Below are 22,626 nucleotides of genomic sequence, written 5' to 3' on the forward strand. Positions count from 1 at the left end.
GATGACTGGGTGTGTAAAGCACTTGGGGGTCCCTAGGGGGGACTAGTAAAAGCGCTATACAAATACAGGCCATTTACCATTTGTGTTTTGGGGCCTGACACTGAGAGTGCCTCTACCACAGTTTAAGTCTTGGATCCAACTCCACATCTTTATCCATTTAATTTGAAATAATGGGAACAAGCTCACCTGGCAGTTTGCAATTCAGTCACATCTTGATTGTTTCATGTAATATCCAATGATTGGTCTACAGAGGCAAAATGACCAAAAAACAAAAGTAAGGAGAGAAGCTTGGTGTCTTTGTGTTTGGTACAGGGCAGAAGTCGTTGGTAGCCTCTATTAACATAAAGAGTTCCACCACCTGTATTGATTATGACTGTGAAAGCAAGGCGTATACTGGCGAATGATGACCATAAAGCATGCTAAAAGTTTCGTGAAGCTGCACAGTTGTTGATTGTCACTACCAAAGCAGCTGGTATAAAGCTGGGTGATTGCTGTTTTGCATACTGTTGATCATGACACATGGCAGTGAGGGGAGGCTGCACATGGCTGAACCCAGTTGCTGAAAACAAATCAGCATCAGATCATTTTAGTTGACTGGATCTGTCTTTGTTATCAAGAAAAACATTTAAAAAAAGAGATGGAATACATTTTTCCAATTCTGGATACCAAACTGGACTTGAAAGCATTTGTTTATCACCAATACTGCAGTCGATCTAAAACACATCTTCGACAGAGAAAATCAGTTTGAAACAACATTTCATAAACCATAAACTTGATTTCCTCGTTATGCTTCATGACAATCCAACGACTCCCCTCAAAGCACCGTCAAAGAAGCCCGGTCTTCATCGACTCTACAGCCGGACAGCTGGACTGTGACCCATCAACACTCTGTGGCTCTTTAATGTTGTGGTGCCCAGTGTGTGGAGTGATTGTACAGCAATGTTGAAAATGGTTAGTAAGTTATTGAGGATATGGATTAATAGGTAATCATTTTGCTGAGCGTGCAGTTTACTGAAAACAACGCTTAAAGTGAGACAGGTTGTTTTACAGCTGATCAAAGGTTTAGGACCACGTGCCTTTAAAAGGCCAAATCTGTGCAGAAGTGTGGATTCATTCTCATTTTCTGTCACACTGTCAGGATGTTCTGATGGCAAAGGCAAAAAGACGTTCGTGTTTTGAACGTAGTCGGGTTGTTGAACTGCATAAGCAGAGCGCCATCACTGCTGAGGCCGGACACAGATAGGTGGAATTTCTTAAATGATCCTGAGGGTAATGGAAGAAAAAAGTCAAATGGAAGACCCCAAGAAACGTCACCAGCACTGAGCCAGAGGATCCAGTTGGCTGTTCACCAAAACACTGGACGATCCTCGACCCAAATTAAGGGCGTTTCTGGTGCCGACTGCAGCCCGTAACCATCAGACGCCACAGCGACTGTTTGGACTTTGCAGGAGAGCACCAAGCATGGGACATTGAAAGGTGGAAGAATTCTCTGATGAGAACAAAAATGTAACCTTGATGGTCCTGATGGTTTCCAACGTTACCAGCATGACAAGCAGATCCCGACTGAGATGCTATCTACGCGCCACAGTGGAGGGGGCGCCATAATGGTCTAAGGTGCTTTTTCCTTCAGTGGAACAACGGAGCTTCAGGAGGTGCAGGGGCGTCAAACAGCTCCTGGCTCTGTCCAGATGTTGCAGAGAGCGTCCTCATTACTGAGTGGGGTGGTAACGGGTGGTAACAACTGGGTGTTTGAACAGGACAGCGCTACAGTACACAACGCCATGAAGGACAAGGGACCTCTTCCAGGAGAATAACATCACTCTTTTGGACCGTCCTGCATGTGCTCTGATCTAAGTCCAGTTGAGAACCTTTGGGGATGGATAGTAAGGGAAGTTTCCAAAAATGAACGACAGTCCCAGACAGTAGATCGCTTCGTGCGGCCGTCTTCACCACTCAGAGAAACGTTCCTGAGTTCACGTTTGGAACTCTGATTTGTGTTTTGGGGGCTTTACAGGTATTTTTGTAGGTGTGGTCTTAAACTAAACTGTAAAACAGCCTGTTTCAGTTTAATGTTGTTTTTAATAAACTACATGCTCACCAAAGTGTGTTGTCTCACTCCCATTTCTTCTTGTTGCATGTTGAAGCTCGACATGGGAACTTGTTAAGATCCAACTGTGCAAAATATGTTTGTTTTTTTTAACCATTTTTCAAGTGATCTTAAACCTTTGATCGGGACTGCATCAGTATGGATACACTTCTTTATTAATCATACGACAAACCCGCAGAAATATAAAGGCACAAACAACACATAACGAAACTTTTGCTACAAACTAAAAGAAAGAATTGATCTGTGGCTTCCTGTACAGCAAAAGAAGAAGAAAAGATGGAGAATTTAGCCATGAGCATTCCAGTCTGTTCTTTTCTCTGACTCTCCACCTGTCTCCTCCTCCACCCCCTGTAACACCGACAGGTGGATGGTCCTTGACCTGCTGACCAGGGAGGTCGTTTCTGAATCCACTGATGGGAATGAGCAGCTGTCTGTCATGAGATATTCACCAGGTCAGTCAGTAACTCCTCCTCCTATATTAACTGTAGATGTGACAGATTAGGGTGGTGCTCACATCCAACCATGTGGACCTTCTTCACACAAAAAACATGCAGCAAACTTTGAGTTAAAGCTTAAAACTGTTGTTCACAGGGTGGGATGTAGCAAAGTTTCACAGTGGGGATCCTCTTTGACTCTGTGAGTCTGTTTTTCAGATGGCAGCTTCCTAGCTGTAGGATCACATGACAACTTCATCTACATCTACAGTGTGACAGAGAGTGGCAGGCGTTACACCCGCTTTGGAAAATGTAACGTGAGTTAAACTTTAAATTATTTTATTTCACTTGGGTTTTTTCTTCTTGGTTAACAGCGCAGCACATCTCCATCCAATATGAGCCTGCTCTGGTGCTGTAGTTTCCTTCTTGTCAATAAATTTTGTGTACAGAGTTTCATTGTCGTCCACATATTATTACACATCACACTGGTCCGTAGAATGACCGTTACCTTTGTTAACTCTCAAGCATTAATCTTGCTGCTGAGGGTTGGTGCAGTGATGTACTTCTCCAGTCAGAACAGCTAACTTCCTGTTAGCTAACCTACCCCTGAATGTGATCCTGTTCAGGTTCTTTTATTGATGACACTACAAACCTGTCCATGTCTCTAATGGTTTTTCCCCACTCGGCCATACACCCACCGAGAAACAGAGTCTGGTTATCAGCGATTCATTTATAAGACATGTGAAACTAAAGGCACCGGCCCCTGTAGTGAAACTGCTGGCTGAAAGGGCAAATCCCATAAAATTATAGTTCATGTTGGCAGTAAAGGTCCCCGGTTACATCAGTCAGAGGTCACTAACATTAATATTAAATGGGTGTGTAACTTTGCCAAAGCAATGTCGGACGCTGTAGTTTTCTCTGGTCCCCTCCCCAATCGGACCAGGAGTGACGTGTTTAGCCCCATGCTTAAATTAGTGGCTGTCCAAAAAACGACGTGGGCTTTATAGATAATTGGGAAGCTTTCCAGGAAAACCTGGTCTTGTTAGGAGAGACGACGTCCACTTTGGATGGAGCAGCTCTCATTTCTAGAAATCTGGACAAATTTATTAAACCCCCCAAAATGTGACTATGCAGAGATGGGACCAGGAAGCAGAGTCGCAGTCTTACACGCCTCTTGTAATTGTTTGTATCATATCTATCTAATAGACTCCAGTTTGTACATGTAAATGGAGAGTCCTCTTCACACACTGAGGTTAATTATGGAGTTCCACAGGGTTCAGTGCTAGGACCAATTCTGTTTACATTATACATGCTTCCCTTAGGCAGCATCATTAGAAGACATAGCATACATTTTCACTGCTATGCAGATGACACCCAGCTCTATCTGTCCATGAAGCCAGATAACACACACCAATGATTAAACTGCAGGAATGTCTTAGAGGCCATGCAGGTCTTTGTCTTTAACTTTCTGCTTGTAAATTCAGATCAAACTGAGGTTATTGTACTCGGCCCTGAAAATCTTAGCAGTATGCTATCTGACATCTGTTAAGAATAGTTCATGTATTTGTTACTTTTAGGCTGGACTATTGTAATTTGTTATTATTATACTCATGCTAGCTATTAGAAAGAATGCCGTTTAAATGCACTTGAACATTAACTTCACTTTTAATGACCTGGAAATCTTTCATATGCAATGTGTGGTATGGAGCTTGCAAACACGGAGATTAATTATTATGGAGTTTTCTGATGGTGAAGGAAATGCACAATAAAAGCTTGCTTTCTTTAGCTAATGTGAGTGACACTCTGTCTGCTTATCTGTTGGATCAGGGCCACTCCAGCTTCATCACTCACCTGGACTGGTCCAAAGATGGGAAGTACATCATGTCAAATTCAGGCGACTATGAGATCCTTTACTGTAAGTGAACATCCAGCACTGTGCTTTCAGTGCTGTTATAGGAATGCCATGCAGTACATTCTTCAGCTTAGTGACTCTGTGTTTTAACAGGGGACATAGCAGCAGGATGTAAGCTGCTTAGGAACCGCTTTGAGAGCAAAGACAGAGAATGGGCCTCTTATACCTGTGTGCTAGGCTTCCATGTGATGGGTGAGAAACTCCAAAATGCTGTTATCCTCCTTTAGTATTGCATTAACTTCATGGGGTTCTTTTATGCAATCAGACTGATGAGTGTGGTACTGTGGTGTTCAGGTGTGTGGCTGGAAGGCTCTGACGGCACAGACATCAACGCGCTGTGTCGCTCTCACAACGAGAAGATGGTGGCTGTGGCTGATGATTTCTGTAAGGTTCATCTGTTCCAGTACCCCTGTCCTAAACTCAAGGTAACTATTTTCTTATTTAAATAAGAATCAAATGGTAAAAGTCAGCCAGCTTTAAGAGTCACTAGAGTTGTGGGACATTCAGATTCAGCATTAACAGTAGGAATCTTGTAGAAAGGTGTTTATCCTACTCTGGAAAGACAATGAGGGGGGAGGAGTAAGTGGGATATGATGGGCCTTCCTCTGCTCTGATCCGAAGTGGACCTGCTTCTTTTCTCTTCAGGCACCGAGCCACAAGTACGAGGGCCACGGCAGCCACGTCACCAACGTCTGCTTCACTCACAGTGACTCTCACCTGCTCTCCATTGGCGGGAAGGACACTTGCATCCTTCAGTGGAAGGTGATTGGAGGGGGGGTGGGTAACAGCCGTGAAAGACTGGCCTCGGCCTCATCCACCTCTACCAGCTCTCCAGAACCTGCAACCAGCTAAGGAGACGGCTGCTTGTAAGAGTGAGGGAAAGCGGGCTGTTTTCTTACAGCCGCAGAGGCATCGAAGTGAGTTATGGGCTCGTTCTGTCCTCTGGACTGACACTGCTGCTAGTTTCAGGCAGAACATCCTCTTCGGGAGGAACATCCATGTTAATGTTATGCTTTAAATCCTTGTGAAACTGGACAGTGTGTGTGATGTTTCCCATAAGACAGAATCCTTGTCATTCTGTTGTGTATGTGGTGAGAACCGTTCTTGTTTGCTGGTGCAGAACAGTGCTGCACTGCCCGTGCACGTGATTTTATACATGTTTTAAACAAGGTTTGGTTAACATCTCAACTTTTTATATGCTTAGACTGTGACAGGCCTGTCCCATTAAAATCAACTCAGCATCTCGTATTCATTCATTTGTCTAACAGTAGATCAGTACACTTGAAAATGATTACTTTAGTGCAGTTTTTTATGTATTTAAATGTACGTCGGCAATACTGTGATGTCGTATCAGCTCAGCTCCAAATAAATGAGAGAAGACTCCGAGGTGTGTTGTGTGTGAAGTGTCACTAGTGGGCAGTGCCACTCCAGAACCTGTGAGTGCTTTCCTAAATAACAGGTCTCAGGTGAGAACACCTAGGACTGAAGTCTCAGCAAATGTGTTTTCACTGAAGACGGCAGTAAAGTCTGCGGTGCCCTCCTGTTGGGAGGCAGTTAAAGGTACATGGTTTAAGGTGGAAAATATAAAATTAATTGAATAAAATGAATTGAATCATTAACTGCCTTTAGGTGTGATACTTCAGTAAACTGATATGCTCTCCAACACTGCCATCTATTGCACTACCAGCAGCCCGTACAAGAAAAACACATACATTAGTGCTTTTTCACTCTATTTTTAAACTGTTTTTTATACTTGTATCTCATTTTTAACAGCTTCCGTCCGTTCAGAATTTGACCTATTTGGGGCATATTTGCTGCCATCATTACACTGACTCGTCTGTATATTCTCTGAATTTGCGATATTAAAGCCTGTGTTTGTGTGTACATCTTGTAAATAAGCGTTTGTTTCCGGTAAGCATCTTGAGACACTTTGTAAGCTACAAGCAGTAAAGTAAGTTTAGCATGTCGTACTTTTCATAAACAGGCCGTCCGTGTCACTAAACCAGCGCCGGTGAACAAGTTGACTGTGAGACGTCGGTGATTGTCGACAAAATCCGAAGTTGACGATTTGTACACGAGGGAGGGAGGGGGGGCTGTGTGTGTGTGTGTCTGTGTGTGTGTGCGCGCGCGCGCGCTGAACTGAGCGGAGGTGAAGAAGAGGAGGATGAAGCTGGGAGCGGAGGATGGGAGGAAGAGTGGAGTAAGAGACAGGCTAGCTGTATGTGAATAAGTGAGTGAAGAAGAGGAGAGGAAGGTCGCCAGAGAGAGAAAATAAAAACTTCTATTTTTGGAGATAATTGCCGGAGCGTCGCCAACGGAAACTTTCAACTTTTTACCCGCCACTGCTCTCTTGTTGTACCCAGAGCCGGCTTTGTTTCGCGGCGGGGGTGTTGACGATAAATGAAGGAATAAAATAGACTCCCATCGACCTGTTTCTACCCAAGCGGGGAATACCCTGGGACTGCTTCTGATAAAGGTTACGAGAGAATGGCGGCCAACATGTACCGAGTGGGAGGTAAGGAATGGTTTACATTTTTAAGACACCCCTTCAACGTGATTGTTCGCTTCTACTGGGAGCTGGCTAACTAGCCGCTAGCTGTCTCTGCTGTTAGCAGCTAGCTAACGCTAGCGTACGCTGCGCGACTCCGGGCTTTCATCAAGACAGTCAGATCTGCCGAAACAATGTAGTATGACTTAGCTTACAGACAGACGTAAATAACTTCACATTGATTTGGTTTCCACACAGCTGTAGCCAAGTATAGCTGCTTCTGTGTTCGGACTGTAATAATACCATACATTGATCAGTGTATATTTGTTTTAAAGTTCAACTTTTAGAACAGATCTGTGTTATATCCCAGTTAGTTCACGCCATCATAGTACCGTACCACAGGGCGGCCGTCGCACAGCATGAACCGGTTCTGAAAGTTTGTATTTATACAAATCCATCCAGCCAGCTGGATCCAGGAGATCCAAACATATGTGTTGGTTATGGATAAGCGAAATAACAGTAAATTGTCCAATTCTCTGACGTGTAGTCTATAGATTTGATAACGTCCTCAAAATGAACACAATGCTAGTTAGCATTAGCTGCTGGCGGTTGAGAAGTAAGCATCTAGCTAAATTTGGTGACGTCTGTGATGGCTTGCTAACACCGCTCTGCTAGCTGTGTCAGGCTGGTAGGTTAATTTCATTATCGCCTCCGCCATATCACTAGATGTGCTAATTCTGGCTGCTAAGTCCTGTTAGCTTGGCGTAGTAGCGGTGCTATCCGAGCTCAGTTAAAATTGTGTTAAGAATTTAGTTTACAGACTGTGAACAGTTATATTGGAACACCTGCAAGTGAACGACTGAATTTGTACCAAGTTGAGTGGTAATAACTCGTTAAGTTCTCGTTTGTTAAAAATGTTTCATCAGTGCTACATGGCTGCAAAGGAAACTGGTATGTCGGTGGTATTAATCAGGTAATTAGTCATTAATATCATCTTTCGCAGCCCCCCGCGACACCAGTGGCAGGCAGGCATTTATAAGATGCAGTTCATTGGAGGTTGCTTTGCAGGCGTCAGAAAAGAAACTAAACTATGGTTCATACAAAGCAAGCTGCTGTTCTCTACTGTTAGTTTTCCAGTCGGATCATCAGGACAGTTGATTCTGGGCTTCAGTATTGATTGTGCAACCTTTTCAGTGCTAAGCCTCGGAGACGGTGCTAGCTACGGGTTCCCTGAAAATCTTGAGTGGGGGGGAAGGCTAATCGCAGTCTCACGAGTGTGTGGGGTATTTAGGTCATAGCGATTAAACTATGCTCTGCAAAACATGCTGCATATTTCTGCGCTTAATGCTTGAACAGTTAAAGTGTTTTTTGTTTTCCCCCCCATTAACTTCTTATCACTAACCCGCACTCCGTGCTCTGTGTGTATGACTGACCTCAGTCACGTTTCGGCTTTAGGATCCCTGCTATTGTAGCTACTATTTGTGCAGAGGTGTGCAGGGTTTCATTTTTGTTGAGAGCAACATAGCGCTATGTGGAAGGACAGTCAATTTAGAAACATCAGCTAGGAAATTGTAGTCATTTTGTAAGGTGGGTTCCTAGAGAAACCTATTGTTTGGAGCTAATTATTGGAATTTATAGAAGAGATAAAGCATCAGAAGACAAAGCTTGGCACTAGTCATGCATTAGCTAAAGAGAATTATTGATAAAGGGTTATATGGAAAATTGTCAGAAAATTCAGTGGTAAATATTGTGAACAAAGATTAAGTTTAAGTTCAAGATTAAGATTAAGTTAAGTATCTTACACATTGAGAAATGTGCTTCCATCACTTTGTGGTTGGACTGTAGAGGGGTTGGAAGAGCTGCTGGACCTGTCCCAGCCACCTTGCTAGATCAAGTTTGTGCAGGGAAATAAAGGCCATAGTGTGATGCCACATAGTGCTGCATCAATGAGCCATAAACCCAGGAACAGGATTTTTCATTAGCAAAGACTATTAAATGCATCATTATGTGTATTTTAAATCAATTACAGGGTAAAAATAAACACCTGTACAGTTGTATTTAAAAACTACAAAGTTCAGTTTTTCATGTCACTGAGGCTTTATAATATTTTGCATCTGGTGAATTGATCGAGCCAGCTGGGGCCTTTGTGTGTGGGTTCTCTTCAGGCACGAGTTACCCACTCGGTGATTCTAAACTGGCCGTAGCTGTGAATGGTTGTCTGTCTCTGTATTACGATGGTTTTATGGTCCCACGTGTATCTGTTCACATACACAATCTGGATTGGAATTACTGAATGTTGACAAGTGGAATAGAGAAGGGAGCAAAGTTTACAGGAAACGGGAGAATGGAGTAATAAAAGCACTAACGGTGGTTGCAGTGACACTTTTCATTGTTTTTGTTTCACTTCAGCTTTTTGTATGTCAGAACTTTGCTTTCCTCAGCATGTGGCTGAAGGACATGGATTCATGAACAGTGAATAAGGTCGTTGCGTCTCCAGTCATTCAGACTGGAGAAGTGAGGTGGGATGATAGCAAAGAGAGGGAAGGTAGTCAGACCTGAGGGAATCAAACTATAAGAAGGCAACATTGCAGACATAGAGGACAGCTACAAGTACCTGGAGATCCCACTGGCAAATTGGAACCATGAAGAGGTCGCTAGGAAAGCTGTAACCACCAAATACCTGCAGAGGGTCAGGAAAGTCCTGAGGAGTCAGCTAAACGGTAAAAACAAGATCTGTGCTATCAACTCCTACACCCTGCCTGTGATCAGGTACCCTGCTGGGATAATAAGCTGGCGAAAGGAGGAGATAGAAGCCACTGACGTCAAGATGAGGAATCTCCTGACCATGCATGGAGGGTTTCACCCCAAGTCCAGCACTCTGAGACTGCCAAGCGAAAGGAAGGAGGTCGGGGACTAATGAGTGTCAGTACCACAGTCCAGGATGAGACAAGAAAACAGTGGTCCCAGTGGTAATTGTAGCACTCAGTGCAGTGACCCCGCAGCTAGGCGAGTGGCTCCAGCAGATCCCAGGAACAACATCTGAGATCTCTGTCCAGAAGAGTGCAGTCCTAGGAACAGCGTAGACACTGCGCAGGACCCTCAAACTCCCAGGGCTCTGTAAGAGGACCCGAGCTTGAAGGAGAGATGATGTGCAGTGAGGTTCAGGGCTGGTGAGGCACTGCCTTCATCAGAATCAGATTTAGAAATATATGAACCCAACAGAATAGATTATTCATCATTTGACAGCAAGGGCTGGCTCAATTCGTGGCACCGGCAGCTCGTATGGGCAACTTCCTGCTTCCACTCCAGTTGTCTGAGGCAGTTACCACTGTCCTGCCATGCAACTGCTGCTCTTATGGCCATTTGATGTTATTTTTATTTTATGAAACGGTTGTCAGTGTTGCTTCAGACTTGTTGGCAGTAGCATTTCGTAACATGAATTTCTTTTTTTTTTTTTAACATTCATTTAGTTTTCTTCCACCACCACCAGCTGCTGCTGCTGCCTTGAATTGAGCCAGTCCTCTCTCCCATTTCATCGGCAGCAGTTAACGGGTTATGTTTCATATCTCATATCAGCATTCTTTACACATACTAACTGTACCCCATGTGACAAACATTAAAAAACAAAGTTATTGTGGTCATATTTTTATAAATGGAGTCCCTGCGCTGATCCTTCCTGACAAAAATGTTCGTTCCTTTTGTAGAAGTCCTCCTCGTCTTGTTTCAACTTTAAAAGTCCACCTCAGTGGAGATCACTGCCAGGGAGGAACAGTCCTGCCCCAACTGTACGTCTTATTTCTTTTCAGTGCTGAGAATGACCAGCTGAAGCAACTGTGTTGCCTCAGGAACAGCTGAATGAGATCCTTGTGGGCTAAAAAGTTGAGAAGCCGTCTAGGAGATTTACATTCATTTCTCATTGTTTGTGAGCTATACAGTCCGATGAGATCCGCCTCAAGTCTCACAAAGTCCAACAGCTTGGCGCATTTTGACAGGCTCTGTAGGTTCACCTTATCAAGATATGATATTTCACCCAATTTTGCGCAATCGACCAAACCAAGGAAATGATCAAACCTGGCCTTCATTTGATCACTGTTGTCCAAAATTAAACGGAGCGCTTGTCTCTGTTCATCTCTGATCACCTGTCTGACTCTGTTTCCACTTCCTGTCAGGCCAAGTGCACCACATTTCTACTCAAATCAGTCATAGAAACTATCAGACGCCAGCCTCCTGCGCTCGAGAGCAGCAGCGGTGTCGTGCACGTGCGTGAGAGCACCTCGTTTTGCATCACTCTGAAAAACGCGTCAGTTCCATTGAAAACGCACTCACATCCCAGGAGGAGAAACTGATCGTATCCTGCTGCCATCATCAGCGTGTCATTATTCCAGCGGTCAGGATTTTCCATAATAAAATGCAATGATGCGTGCAGGTCAGTTTTGGTGCAGATTTATGGTCTGGGTAAACGGCACTTGATCATCCACCATCCGCTACTGAAACGTCCCTCTGCTGGTTTAATAAAGTGCATGTGACACGGGCACGCACTCTGCAACAGCACCAGGTTCAGCTTGTGTGCGTACCTGTGGGTAAACATGGCCTCGGGCAGCTTCTCTTTCATTTTAGCCTGCATATATTGAAAGTGTTTGAAGCATCTGATTGGCGACAGAGAGACATTGATTCGCTCTCATTGCGTTACAGGGAACAGGTTGTGAGGGATTGGGAAATCCAAGGTGAGGCTCAGCTTGCTCCTGCCTCACCGTGCGTCTCTTCCCCGTATTTGAACGTAAATGCTAAAATTCAGCAATTTTTATTAAAAAAAAGAAGAAGTCCAAATTGTTTATCTTAAATGGAAAGTAGTTCATTGGTATTAGAACGGTGGCTTCTACAGAGGGAGGTTGTCAGGGAATTATTAGGCATACCAGGAAACCAGGAAAGGGTAGCAAATATGGAAGTATCTTACTAAGGTTATTATAAGGTGTGTTCAAGTGTTACAATAGAAAACAAACCAAATGGAAAATTAAATAATTTGGTCAGCTTTAAATGAATAATGTAGACATTAATACAAATAGTACATTCTCAAAAGCTGTACGGCACACGCACACAGGGCAGTGAGGTTCACATATGGAGCTGATGTGGCAGTGAAGTGTTAAACACCTGTTCTGTGTCGGCACACTCTGTAGCTGGGAAAGAGCTTGCTCAGAGAAAATCCTTGTAGCCAGGGGGTGGGCTGCAGTTTGCAGCATATGCTCTTCTGCTGCTCTGTCAGACTGGAAACAGACAAACTATCCACACAGTTTCTTCAGCAGAAGTTTTCATCAACATTTTCTGTTGTCATTTGGTCTTTGAGCTCGTTCACACTGGTATAGCTGCAGTAGCCCAAACATTAGCGCCACTGCTGCTGTGCAGCAAACATCAGCCTCTTTATGTAAATTTTAAAGTGTTTTGTGTATGCCTCTTTCAGCATTTACTTTAATGCTTAATGAAGCACATCACTAAAAGTTGCATTATCTCTTTTTTCTTGCTAAAAAGGTCGTTTTGCACGAAGCTTATTTTCTGCAGTAATCAGTAGAAATTTTGCTGAGGCAACAGGGTAATGCTGACTTCACAGTTGACTTAAACTCATTCTGGGGCCTTTTCAAGTATCCTGCACTGTGACATACTTTAAACTCTTTGGTATGTAACGCAGAAACAAATGCATTTTATGATATGTACATCAGTTACAATTTTGTTTCCATCAAGTTCATATTTCTGAATCATTTTTTGGTAAGAGCAGGCCGGTGCTGGTTCCTACATCACCAGTCCTCCTGAAGCACACAGTGTTCAGCCTGCATAAGATCATTATCTTCCCCAGAGATTAGTCAAAGGGCTTCCTCCTCCTTATTCACCCTCAAGCACCTGACAGTCAGCACCACTCCAGCTGCAAATGTCCACAGCATACGCTCATGGCTGCCTCAACACACATCACTTTAATTTAGATCCTCTGCCCACGCGTTTACATATTACCCGAACACAGAACCAGCTCTCCTTTGACTGCAGTGCGTTTGAGGTAAAATGGTACATTGAGCTGAGACTGAAATGAACTTTAAATTTGAGCATATCTTACCTGGGTGATCACTGCCTCAGTGTAAGAGCATCGTCTCCCCTCAAACTGGGCAGTAGGAAGTGATGGACGGCTTTAGTATGAAAAAATAACCCCTGCTGACATTTTGTCTCTAGATCTAGAATCCGTCATGTTGAGCACATGAGCGCTTATCCCCTTTTGCTGTCTGACCCAGTGTTATGTAATTTGGTGGTATTTTTTTTTCTCGCTGTGAACAAGGAGATGATGTCTCTCTTTTCGAGCTTCCCACCATTGAGCTAAGTAGAGCAAGAAATCCTCTCCCTGTCGCAGTCCTTTCTTTCCCATCTCTGCTTTTGACATTTCATCAGAAACCCACTGATATCGTCCCGGGGGTCTCTGTCCCTGCTTGTGGGAGGACCAGATGGAGTTTGATGAAAAGCAACACTGCTGTTAATAATCACATCAAAAGATACAGTGAAACACTGTGCCTGTCGTTAGTGGTATGATGAATGCTAAATGATTAAAAATCTGTTATTTGTAAAGCTCGTGTTGCTCAGGTTGTGCTGCTATTCTGAGCCCATAGTCAATATTGCTTAATATGTAGTCAGTTTATTCCCCTGTTTTTGTAAATTGGTGCATAAACTCAACCTTGCAACAGTGTTATGTTAAACAAAATGTCACCGCTCAACGTCTGTAAATTCTGTTTTCTTAGCCTTCTCAACTCCAGTGCAAAGTCCTAGAAACGTTGGCCGCTGTAGGACTAACAACTCTCACCATCGTTCATCTGTAGTGAGTGTAGACTCTCAGTCTGCTGTTTACCTAAGCTGTCAATATTTGTCCACGTCCATTTACTCTGGTCAAGGCCGTAAAACAACTCTTGAAACTGTCTCTGAAGTGGATCTAACACTGTGGGACTCATACATTTAGTGAATAAACTCGTGCAATGACCCCAGGGTCAGACCGCCAGTGTTCAGAGAAACCCTGCAAAAATCAAAGAGCTCCATCTGGGACTCTTCTGACCTCAGTAAATTAATATGAAAATTTATGACAGAGATGGCATAAATACATTTCTCTGCCCATTATTGTTGTAAGTTCTTTCCGTGATGGCAGAGTCATGACAGAGAGAATATTTAGCATTGTTCTCAGCAGCTGGGAACATCATCTCACTGGGCTTCTTCTTAGCGCTAGGGTGAGGAGTTCAGTCATTCAGTCGGGGCTAGGAGTTCAGTTGCTGCTTCTCCACATCGAAAGGAGTGAGCTGTGGTTCACACACTTTTCAGTAACAGTTTATTAGTTTTTCAGATGCTGTTTATGATATTTTATTAGTATGTTAAGATCTTTTGTAGTAACATGTTTTCATATCATATATAACATGTTTTTTTTTAATGTTTTTCTGTTTGGTTGTTCGGAGGATAATGTGTAATGTTCATAATGCACGATGCGAAGTGATGCACATTTAAGCGGTGTGATTCATTACTGAAGAATGTGATTATTAAACAGTTCTCAAATTTAACTTGATTTCTGAGTGTTTCTGAGTGCTATAATAGTTGGTTTGTCTTCTTTTTCCCACTTGTTTAGTCAATTAGGGAATCAGTTGGTAGCAACATCCCTAACGTAAGACATTTTAATCAAAAAGTCATTTTAAATCCCTGAGGTATGGCAGTATTTAAAATGTGGATGTTTTGTTGACAGGACAGCCTGGTTGCCAAGTACCCTACTAACTACCATACCATAATGTTAATTACCTACCTTTCACCAAACACTGTAGCCTGTGGAGCATAGGCTACAGTCACAACAGCAGCAAAGACGGCTGTCTCATGAAAATGTAGCGTGTATTTCAGGATTACTGTCTTTATTTAAGTCAGTGCAGACCTACTGCAGCAGCCCTTCTTTAGCATTTAAGGATAGAGTAGCACACGTATGCTGCCACTGTCAGTTCCAGAACATTTGCGTGCTCAGTACATCCACTACCTATAGTCACTGTGGTAAAAAAAAGAAGCCAGGATCGTTATCTCGCATTCTGAGAATTTTGACATTAAACTGTATTGTATTGTATCAGTTACGGTGACATCCTACTTTCAGTTACTCCTCAGTCGACTTGTGGAACAAGTTGTGTAATACGTTATCTGTAGTGCAGTCGTGCCACTTCACTGGCACAGGCTTCACTTGGTGTTTTAAGTGTTGATGCTGGTTTTATTTTCTGCTGCAGAAGTTAATGTAGTTGTTATCAGCCTGGTCGTATAGTGAAGACTCGTCTGTGACTCTGCTGGTTTGAACTGCAGGGACTGAAGAGCTGCTGACAGAGCTGCTTTCTCCTGACTTTGTTCGGTTTCCTTCTTGTCTGAATTGGTGTCAGTGATTTAAGCAATGTTAATAGGATATATGGTTTGAATGTTGGTTACACTGCAGACTGCTGGCTAGTCCTGGCTGACCACTTGACCTTTTTAGATGGGGTTTCCAGATGCCTCTTAAACATAGACATGACCAACATCAGAGCCAGAGTCTGACCTAGTATTATAAAACCAGCAGCTACAATCCTGCTTTATAAAACTGTATTTCAGTTGATCTGTTCCTGCCAGAGCCTCATTGATTTCAGTGCTGTAGCCACCCAGCTGAAGTCTAAAATGAAGCGCTCACTGTAAGAAGGGTTACTTGTGGTTTGCATAATAGACTATGAAGAGCTTATGACTGAACTAGAAACACAGAGGCTTGACACTGTCACACATTTCTGTGTGCAGCATGCTTGTGAAATATTTGAGCTGTGTTAGACCAAAGTAGTTTTGGTCCCTCCAATGAAACTTAAGATTTTGAGGAGTATTAATATTATTTGCTTCTAATTGGAAACAACATTATACTATCAGGACGTAAAATTGCTTCTCAATTACAAAATGTTGTTGGGTAAAATGTCAGTTTGTAGCTTGTTTCTCAAAAAGCTGTGAGCATTTGCTGCTCAGTATAACGGCCCCCTGCTCAACCAAGCGAGTTTTATTGGCACTCCTAAAATTCACTCAAGCTAATAATCAAGATTAGCACTGAGAGCATTTATAATGGAAAAAGGTCATTATTTTATCTTTAATGGCAGAACAATACTGGAACCCAACAATTTTGCATTGAATAAAGAAAGTGGTGATTGTTCATGAGATGGTTCACAAACAAAGCTGCACATATTTCCTGGAGCTTGAGCCACACGTGTTTTTGCCGCTGCTTCGCCCTTTAGGAAACTACCACCATGTCCTGTGTGTACTCTTCAGTGGGGCAAGTCATAACCAACATGTATTCTTAGAAGTTCTTTATTCTATTTCACAAGCTACATATGTTTACATGAAGTGTTATATGTACTTAAAGGCCTGCGTACGTCTACCGATGACACCATTCATTACCACTAAATCTATTTCAATACATCCACACAACTGTTAGTTGCATGAACTCACAAGTTTATTCAGTTGTGACTTACTGGCAGGAGTTGCCCTGCTGTGTTAGGGGTGGGCAGCTAGAAATCATAGGTGGACAGTTTGGGTGAAGTGAAGTCGAAGGTTTTGGAATTACACTAGAGTTGCCCTTTGGCCCACAGTGATATCTGTGTTTTTATGTGATATAAAAGTGACATTTGCAGTATTAATATAGCAATGCCAGCCAGCTGGTGCTGGTGTGCAAGACGGACAGACAGGTGACAGTCTCAGGTGTACACACTGCTACAAAACAGCACAAGAGAAGGAGGATTTAGTGTTTGTGTTATTACGAGTGCTAAACAAGAAGAGTTCCAGATGGTACAGTGGACACATGTTTGACTCGTTTGCTTAAAGCATCTTTCTTTCAGCTTGACGAGTGAACCGTCAGCTCGGCTCGACACCACCGAACAGAGGCAGCAATACAACATAGCTAACATTAACAGTGCAGTGGATCGTGCTTGTGCCGTGATGTTCAGGACTGCAAAGCAGGCTGCCTTCACAGCTTGTTGTGTTTGTGGATTATTCATAATATTGTCACATTATCTGTAAGATTAAAGTCAACTGTTGAACGGCGTATATTTTAAAGTAAAGGCTTTGCCATCAAGTAGAACCTGAAGCACATGAAGTACAAACATCACTAATGTCAGATAACTTTGCCGACATGTGGCCAACAGTAATGTTTTAATGTTCTTCAATATTAAAACATTTGTATTGCTGCATAAACATGTGACATAAAAATCAGTCAGTACTTTTAAAAGTTTACGCTGCTGTAAAGTATATTGTTATAGTTCTTTACTTGATGAGTACAGGGACGTGGGCTGACATGTAATCCATTGTAAGCTGACTCTCTACTCTTTGTTTCAGATTATGTGTACTTTGAGAACTCCTCCAGCAACCCTTACCTGATCCGGAGAATAGAAGAGCTCAATAAGGTAGGTTGGCTAACCTCGTCTTGTACTTACCGGTAGTTTTATTTATAGCCGCCATTAAGGCACAGGAAGCTGCTGGAGTATTGTTATTGAAGACTAAAATGCAGACAGAAAGGCCCACAAACAAACAGCAGCTGTAAAGGCCTGGCAGCGCATTAAAAAGGAGGAGAACCCAGCATGTGGTGATGTCCATGAGATCAAGACTTCAGGCTGTCGGTGCCGGCAAACGGTTTTCAACCAAGTGTTTAAATGAACATTTTATTTTCACTTATTTAATGTGTCCAGTTAGTTTTGAGCCACTGAAATGAAGGGACTAAAAAGGTTTTTAGTGTTTTTGTTCAACCCATCGAATTACAGCTGACAGTCTGCACTTCAACTGTCATTTCATTCAAAATTCATTGTGGTGATGTACAGAAGCAAAATTAAGCAAAGTTGTCTCTGTCCATATATTTATGGACCTAACTGTGGGAGTAGAAAAAGTTAACTGGAAACCAAGACTTTAGTGTTTGTTTGTGTTTTTTTCCCCCACAAACTTACTGCAGTATCATTGCAATGGTGGTAAAAACTGACACGATGGTTCACTCAGTTTCATCCCAACTGAGCAGTGCACGGCTGGTTGACAGGCTACAAACGTGTGACATGTGATGTCACGTGAAAATCTGCTCGCAACACTGGCAGGTTTGCCCACGCACAGGCTGCAAAGTGGAGCGCAGCACTGTGATTGATTAATCCATGGAGAATATCTCGAGTTGATTAATGTTGCTAGATGTCTGTTACGACCCGGTCTTGGGGTACTGGAACGCAACATAAGGTTTGTAAGCAAAATGACCCCGGCCTGGTCCCCAAAACCACACCAAGCATCAGATTTTGAGCCATCATACATTACCATCTGTAAAGCATCTGATTGGCAACGGACACATTTTTCAGCATGACAATCCCAAGGATGCCAGGATGCATCCTAATTAGATGCCCGAACACCTCAACTGGCACCTTTTGATGTGGAGGAGTAGCAACTCTACTCTGGCTCCTATTAAATGACTGAAATTTTTAAATTTTGTCTTAAAAACATAAAACCTGATTGGAAACCTTCATTTTTGTACTGTGAAGACCACAATCATATTTAACGAATCCATTTCATAACTTAAAATGCAAACATAAACTGTGACTTTCAACAACTTGTGTATAAAACTTTGCTTTCAAAATTTGTACACAACTTTTTATCACTACTTACATAAACAATGCAAACTATTTAAAAATCAGTAGTAACAACAAGATGCAACACGGTGTATTTGTGCCTCTCCCAAAAATGCTTCCTGTCTCACACAAGCCAGAGGAGCGAATCACGCAGGAGCTGTATACCTTCTCCTGTTTTCTACCTAGAGACGGCTTCACATTTGCAGTCTACCTTTGGCTTTTTGGCCAGTATCTGACATTCAGTAGTCACCTCATTGCTTTGATGCACAAAACCACAAAAAAACTTGAGTACACAGTAATCAGTAATCTGTAGACTTATTATGTTCTTGCATCAGAAGGATCTGTGAAAGCCAATGTAGCTCCAGTACTGGCTTTGCAAAGATGTTCCAAAAAGTAAAAACCTGAGCTGTGTGAAAGATGTTTGAGAACGGAGCACCACCATGCTGCACAGCAGTTAGCAATGAGATGTTCCATAGGTGTCCTTTCCTTATATGTAGCACCAATAACGAAATCCAGCATACCCACCAGAGGAAAAGCGCACACAGCTACATGACACAACAGAGGCCACACACACACTTTGGTTTGTAAGTCCAAAGAAAACAAGCCAGTGATTTGTCTACTGGTGATGAACTGTATGCTTGTTTCCAACTCATCTCCTGACTTTCAGAACCAGCTTTTGTTGTTGTTGTTTTCCTTTTTTCGAGTATTTACTTTGAGTACAGTGTAATCACGACAGACTTGTCATGATTTATAGATAATAACTTAGAATCTGGTCGTTATCAAGGCTAAATAAGCCACCAGTGGCTTTAATCAAAGGAGGAGGAAGGTACAAAGTTTCAGTTTTTAGATGATTTTGATGAGTAGGAGGGAATTACTCTAGTGCATCATTCTGGTTCTAATTTGTAATTACTGATTCTTCACTTGCAGACAGCCAATGGAAATGTGGAGGCAAAAGTGGTGTGTCTGTTCAGGAGGCGAGACATCTCGGGCAACCTCAACACTCTAGCTGACAGCAACGCAAGTGAGTAGCAACCAGTGAGCCAGAGCTCCTCCCAGTGCTCATCTTCTCCAGTCTGAGAGCAGCTATGATGTGGCTCCACTCTTTTAATAAACTTCACACTGCAACCCCAAAGCACTACTTCAGCTCTGACATTGAAAAATGAAAGGGGGCAAGTTTTCATGAATGAAAAATGGTGTTTCAGAATTTTTACTCGAATTAATTAATTAATTATTTATTTATTAAATGTTTACACAGTTTAAAATGAACCAGTAAAGGCTTTGATTCCCAACCCCCTGAACCACGGTCGGCCATGGTTGCCGGAAGGTCGCCGGTTCAATTCCCAGCTCTGTCTGTCTTGGTCGTTGTGTCCTTGGGCAAGACACTTCACCTACCGCCTACTGGTGATGGCCAGAGGGGCCGATGGCGCGATATGGCAGCCTGGCTTCTGTCAGTCTGCCCCAGGACAGCTGTGGCTACAACCGTAGCTGCCTCCACCAGTGTGTGAATGTGAGACTGAATGAATAGTGGAACTGTAAAGTGCTTTGAGGGTCTCAAAAAGTTCTATATAAATGTAAATGTGTACATATATATACATGTAAATATAAATAATAATTATTACTATTATAAAATAAATGTATGAAATGCACTTACATTTGTACTGAAATTAGCCCAAAAACTGCTGGCAGCTACACGCTGGACTTAACTAACTGGTGGGACTCACACAAACACACTGTGCACGTTCTCTTGAGTCAGTTTGGCCCAAGCAGCTCCCACAGTGTTCAGTGGGATTGAGGGTCAGAACTGCAGGCTGCCAATTCCATCCACTCTATTCCCAAATTCTGAATGTGGTCTCTGATAAACTCCTTTCGTTGATGGCAAGTTATCATCTTGGAGTTCAGTCCCAGACTGTGGTGTAATGGGATTACCACAGTCTTGATATCTTGATTGCCTCCAATGATAACAAGCCTTGTTTTTTTTCCAGTGAGGGAGATACCGCTCCACACCATCACATGCTTCTAACTCCACAAGCTAGGAGCTTGCAGACACTGCAGACACTGTAACTGATTCAGTTACTGCAATCATTCACTATAACACCTGATAAGCTATTAGTGGCTGACATTGAGAAATCCTACCAGTGGCTGGACTGAAAGACAGCACAGAGGCGCTAGTCATGGCAGCACAGGAACAAGCTCTGAGCACAAGATCCATAGAGGCTGGGGTCTGTCACACCAGGCAAGACCCCGGGTGCAGGCTGTGCAAAGACTGAAACAATCCAGCACATAACAGCACGGTCTAAGATGCGAGCAGGCAGGGCATACATGGAGCGCCATAACCAGCCGGTTCCACCCTATGAGCCCAGTGTCTGTTCTGTGTGTTATTAGAGGGTTGAAGCAGTGAGTTGTTGGTAATGGCATGCACACTGCTGGAGACTGATCACTCAGTCATTAGCCCCTCCCCAACACCAGCTCTACCTCCTTACTCCTCAGGCTGCAGTTCTGCAGACAAAGACACGCCCACACGGATGCATTGATAGTTCTCCCCCTCTCTGTCCATCAGCGCGCACACACACACACACACACACACACACACACACACATGCTGTTTGGTTGTTTTTGTTTGTTTGGTTTTTCTTTTTAATGGTCATATGTTGGCACTTGTAACATTTGTCCATAATGTGTGCCATCAGTGTGTCTGCTGGCAGCATTCATGTGTCCTCTTTAAAGGTATGGCTGCTCTTTAAAGGAGGCTGAGCAGTCTGTTTCCCATACGTGGTGGATTTAGGAGATGTAGCACACGAGCTGAACATCCCCAGCTGATCATTATTAAATAGCCATGCCGGTCTACATCTATCTATAATATTTAATATTTGCATTTATGTATTATTGTGCTAGATGCCAAAACTACATGTATATATGTGTGTGTGTGTGTGTGTGTGTGTGTGTGTGTGTGTGTAGGGTTTTTAGCGTTTGTTTTTTTTTGTTTTTTTTGTTTTTTATCGCTAACTCTGTTTCTCTGGGTCTTTTCCCATGTGTTATAAATAAATCTTGATACCGGTTTTATTTTGTTGTATTTATCCGTGACAACTTAAAGGCCAGTCCGTGAAAATACTGTCGGACATAAACCGATCCGTGGCGCAAAAAAGGTTGAAACCGCTGAGCTAAAACGGCTCCCGAAACATGCTCTTTTGATTTGAATTATGTAGTACTAAAAGCTCATGTTTGGCATCTGAAATGTGATGAATTTAATTTCTAGTGTGCCAGAAAACAGTTGAAGGTGACTGACTAAACGACGGCCTGCTGTGGTAACGGTTCTAAGGACACATTCATGACGTTCAGAGAATGCGGTTTAAATCCAGACTGATTTTTGCATGAATTAAGAGAGAGCTTTTTATAGGATAATTTGCAGATTCTATAGATTCCAAGTCGCTGCTAATGTTAAACTTTGTTCATTAGTAAGTAGTACATGATAAGAACCACGATGTTTTCACCTAATTGCATTAGTCTTCGTCAGCAAAGCATGTAAGTGTCACACACACACACAAAGATTTGACCACAACATATTATGTTACTGTAATATAATAAAGACTTCCCAACAAGTCTTGCACTGAACATAATTACAGAGAAAATGAGTCATTGTTGAGCTTTTTAATGGCTGTTAGCTTCCACTGTGCTATGTTAGCTCTCTAGTTAGCCACCAGTACACTGCAGCCATGATGTGTGAGGTAGTAAAGAAGCAATGAGCTGATGCTGGATGGATCAGGTCATTGCTCATGTATAATTGGCAGAAGGGGGGAAAATATTTGCAAGAGAAGACGATAATAATAAAATTAAGAATGAATTCTGGAGCACTCAGAGCTTCACACTGTAACAACAGCCTGACTTCTTCAGTGATAATGAATGAGTGTGTCTGGCAGGTTTGCTGTGAGAAGGGAATTTTTCCCAGTGTGCCACAAAAAAGTGAATGCTTTTAGTTGGAAAAAAAATAGAACATGAATTGACTGTGGTGTATCACACTTGTGGATCAAATCGTGTGTATTTGTAATGCTTCAATGCAAATA

General features: G+C 42.7%; 2 protein-coding genes across 3 annotated transcripts in view; both read left to right on the forward strand.

The window, feature by feature from the left end:
- eml3 (EMAP like 3) overlaps nt 1-5,839 on the forward strand; it is a 33,773-nt gene extending 27,934 nt beyond the window's left edge. For both annotated transcript variants that reach the window (XM_085451831.1, XM_085451832.1), the window contains 6 exons: nt 2,471-2,559; nt 2,761-2,858; nt 4,369-4,456; nt 4,547-4,645; nt 4,748-4,878; nt 5,099-5,839. In XM_085451831.1, coding sequence (XP_085307957.1) covers nt 2,471-2,559; nt 2,761-2,858; nt 4,369-4,456; nt 4,547-4,645; nt 4,748-4,878; nt 5,099-5,305 — 712 coding nt within the window. In that variant the 3' untranslated portion in view covers nt 5,306-5,839. The remainder of the gene's footprint in view (nt 1-2,470; nt 2,560-2,760; nt 2,859-4,368; nt 4,457-4,546; nt 4,646-4,747; nt 4,879-5,098) is intronic.
- Nucleotides 5,840-6,573: 734 nt separating this feature from the next.
- The window catches only part of mta2 (metastasis associated 1 family, member 2), a 31,989-nt gene continuing 15,936 nt past the window's right edge, over nt 6,574-22,626 (forward strand). The window contains exons 1-3 of the mRNA XM_085451834.1: nt 6,574-6,968; nt 17,310-17,377; nt 19,496-19,589. Of these exons, the coding sequence (XP_085307960.1) occupies nt 6,941-6,968; nt 17,310-17,377; nt 19,496-19,589 (190 nt within the window). The 5' untranslated portion in view covers nt 6,574-6,940. The remainder of the gene's footprint in view (nt 6,969-17,309; nt 17,378-19,495; nt 19,590-22,626) is intronic.

Source organism: Copadichromis virginalis, linkage group LG3 (genome assembly GCF_057382275.1).
Source record: "Copadichromis virginalis isolate Kocher_CV1m ecotype Utaka linkage group LG3, C_Virginalis_male_GT1.1, whole genome shotgun sequence".
NCBI classification, from domain to species: Eukaryota; Metazoa; Chordata; class Actinopteri; order Cichliformes; family Cichlidae; genus Copadichromis; species Copadichromis virginalis.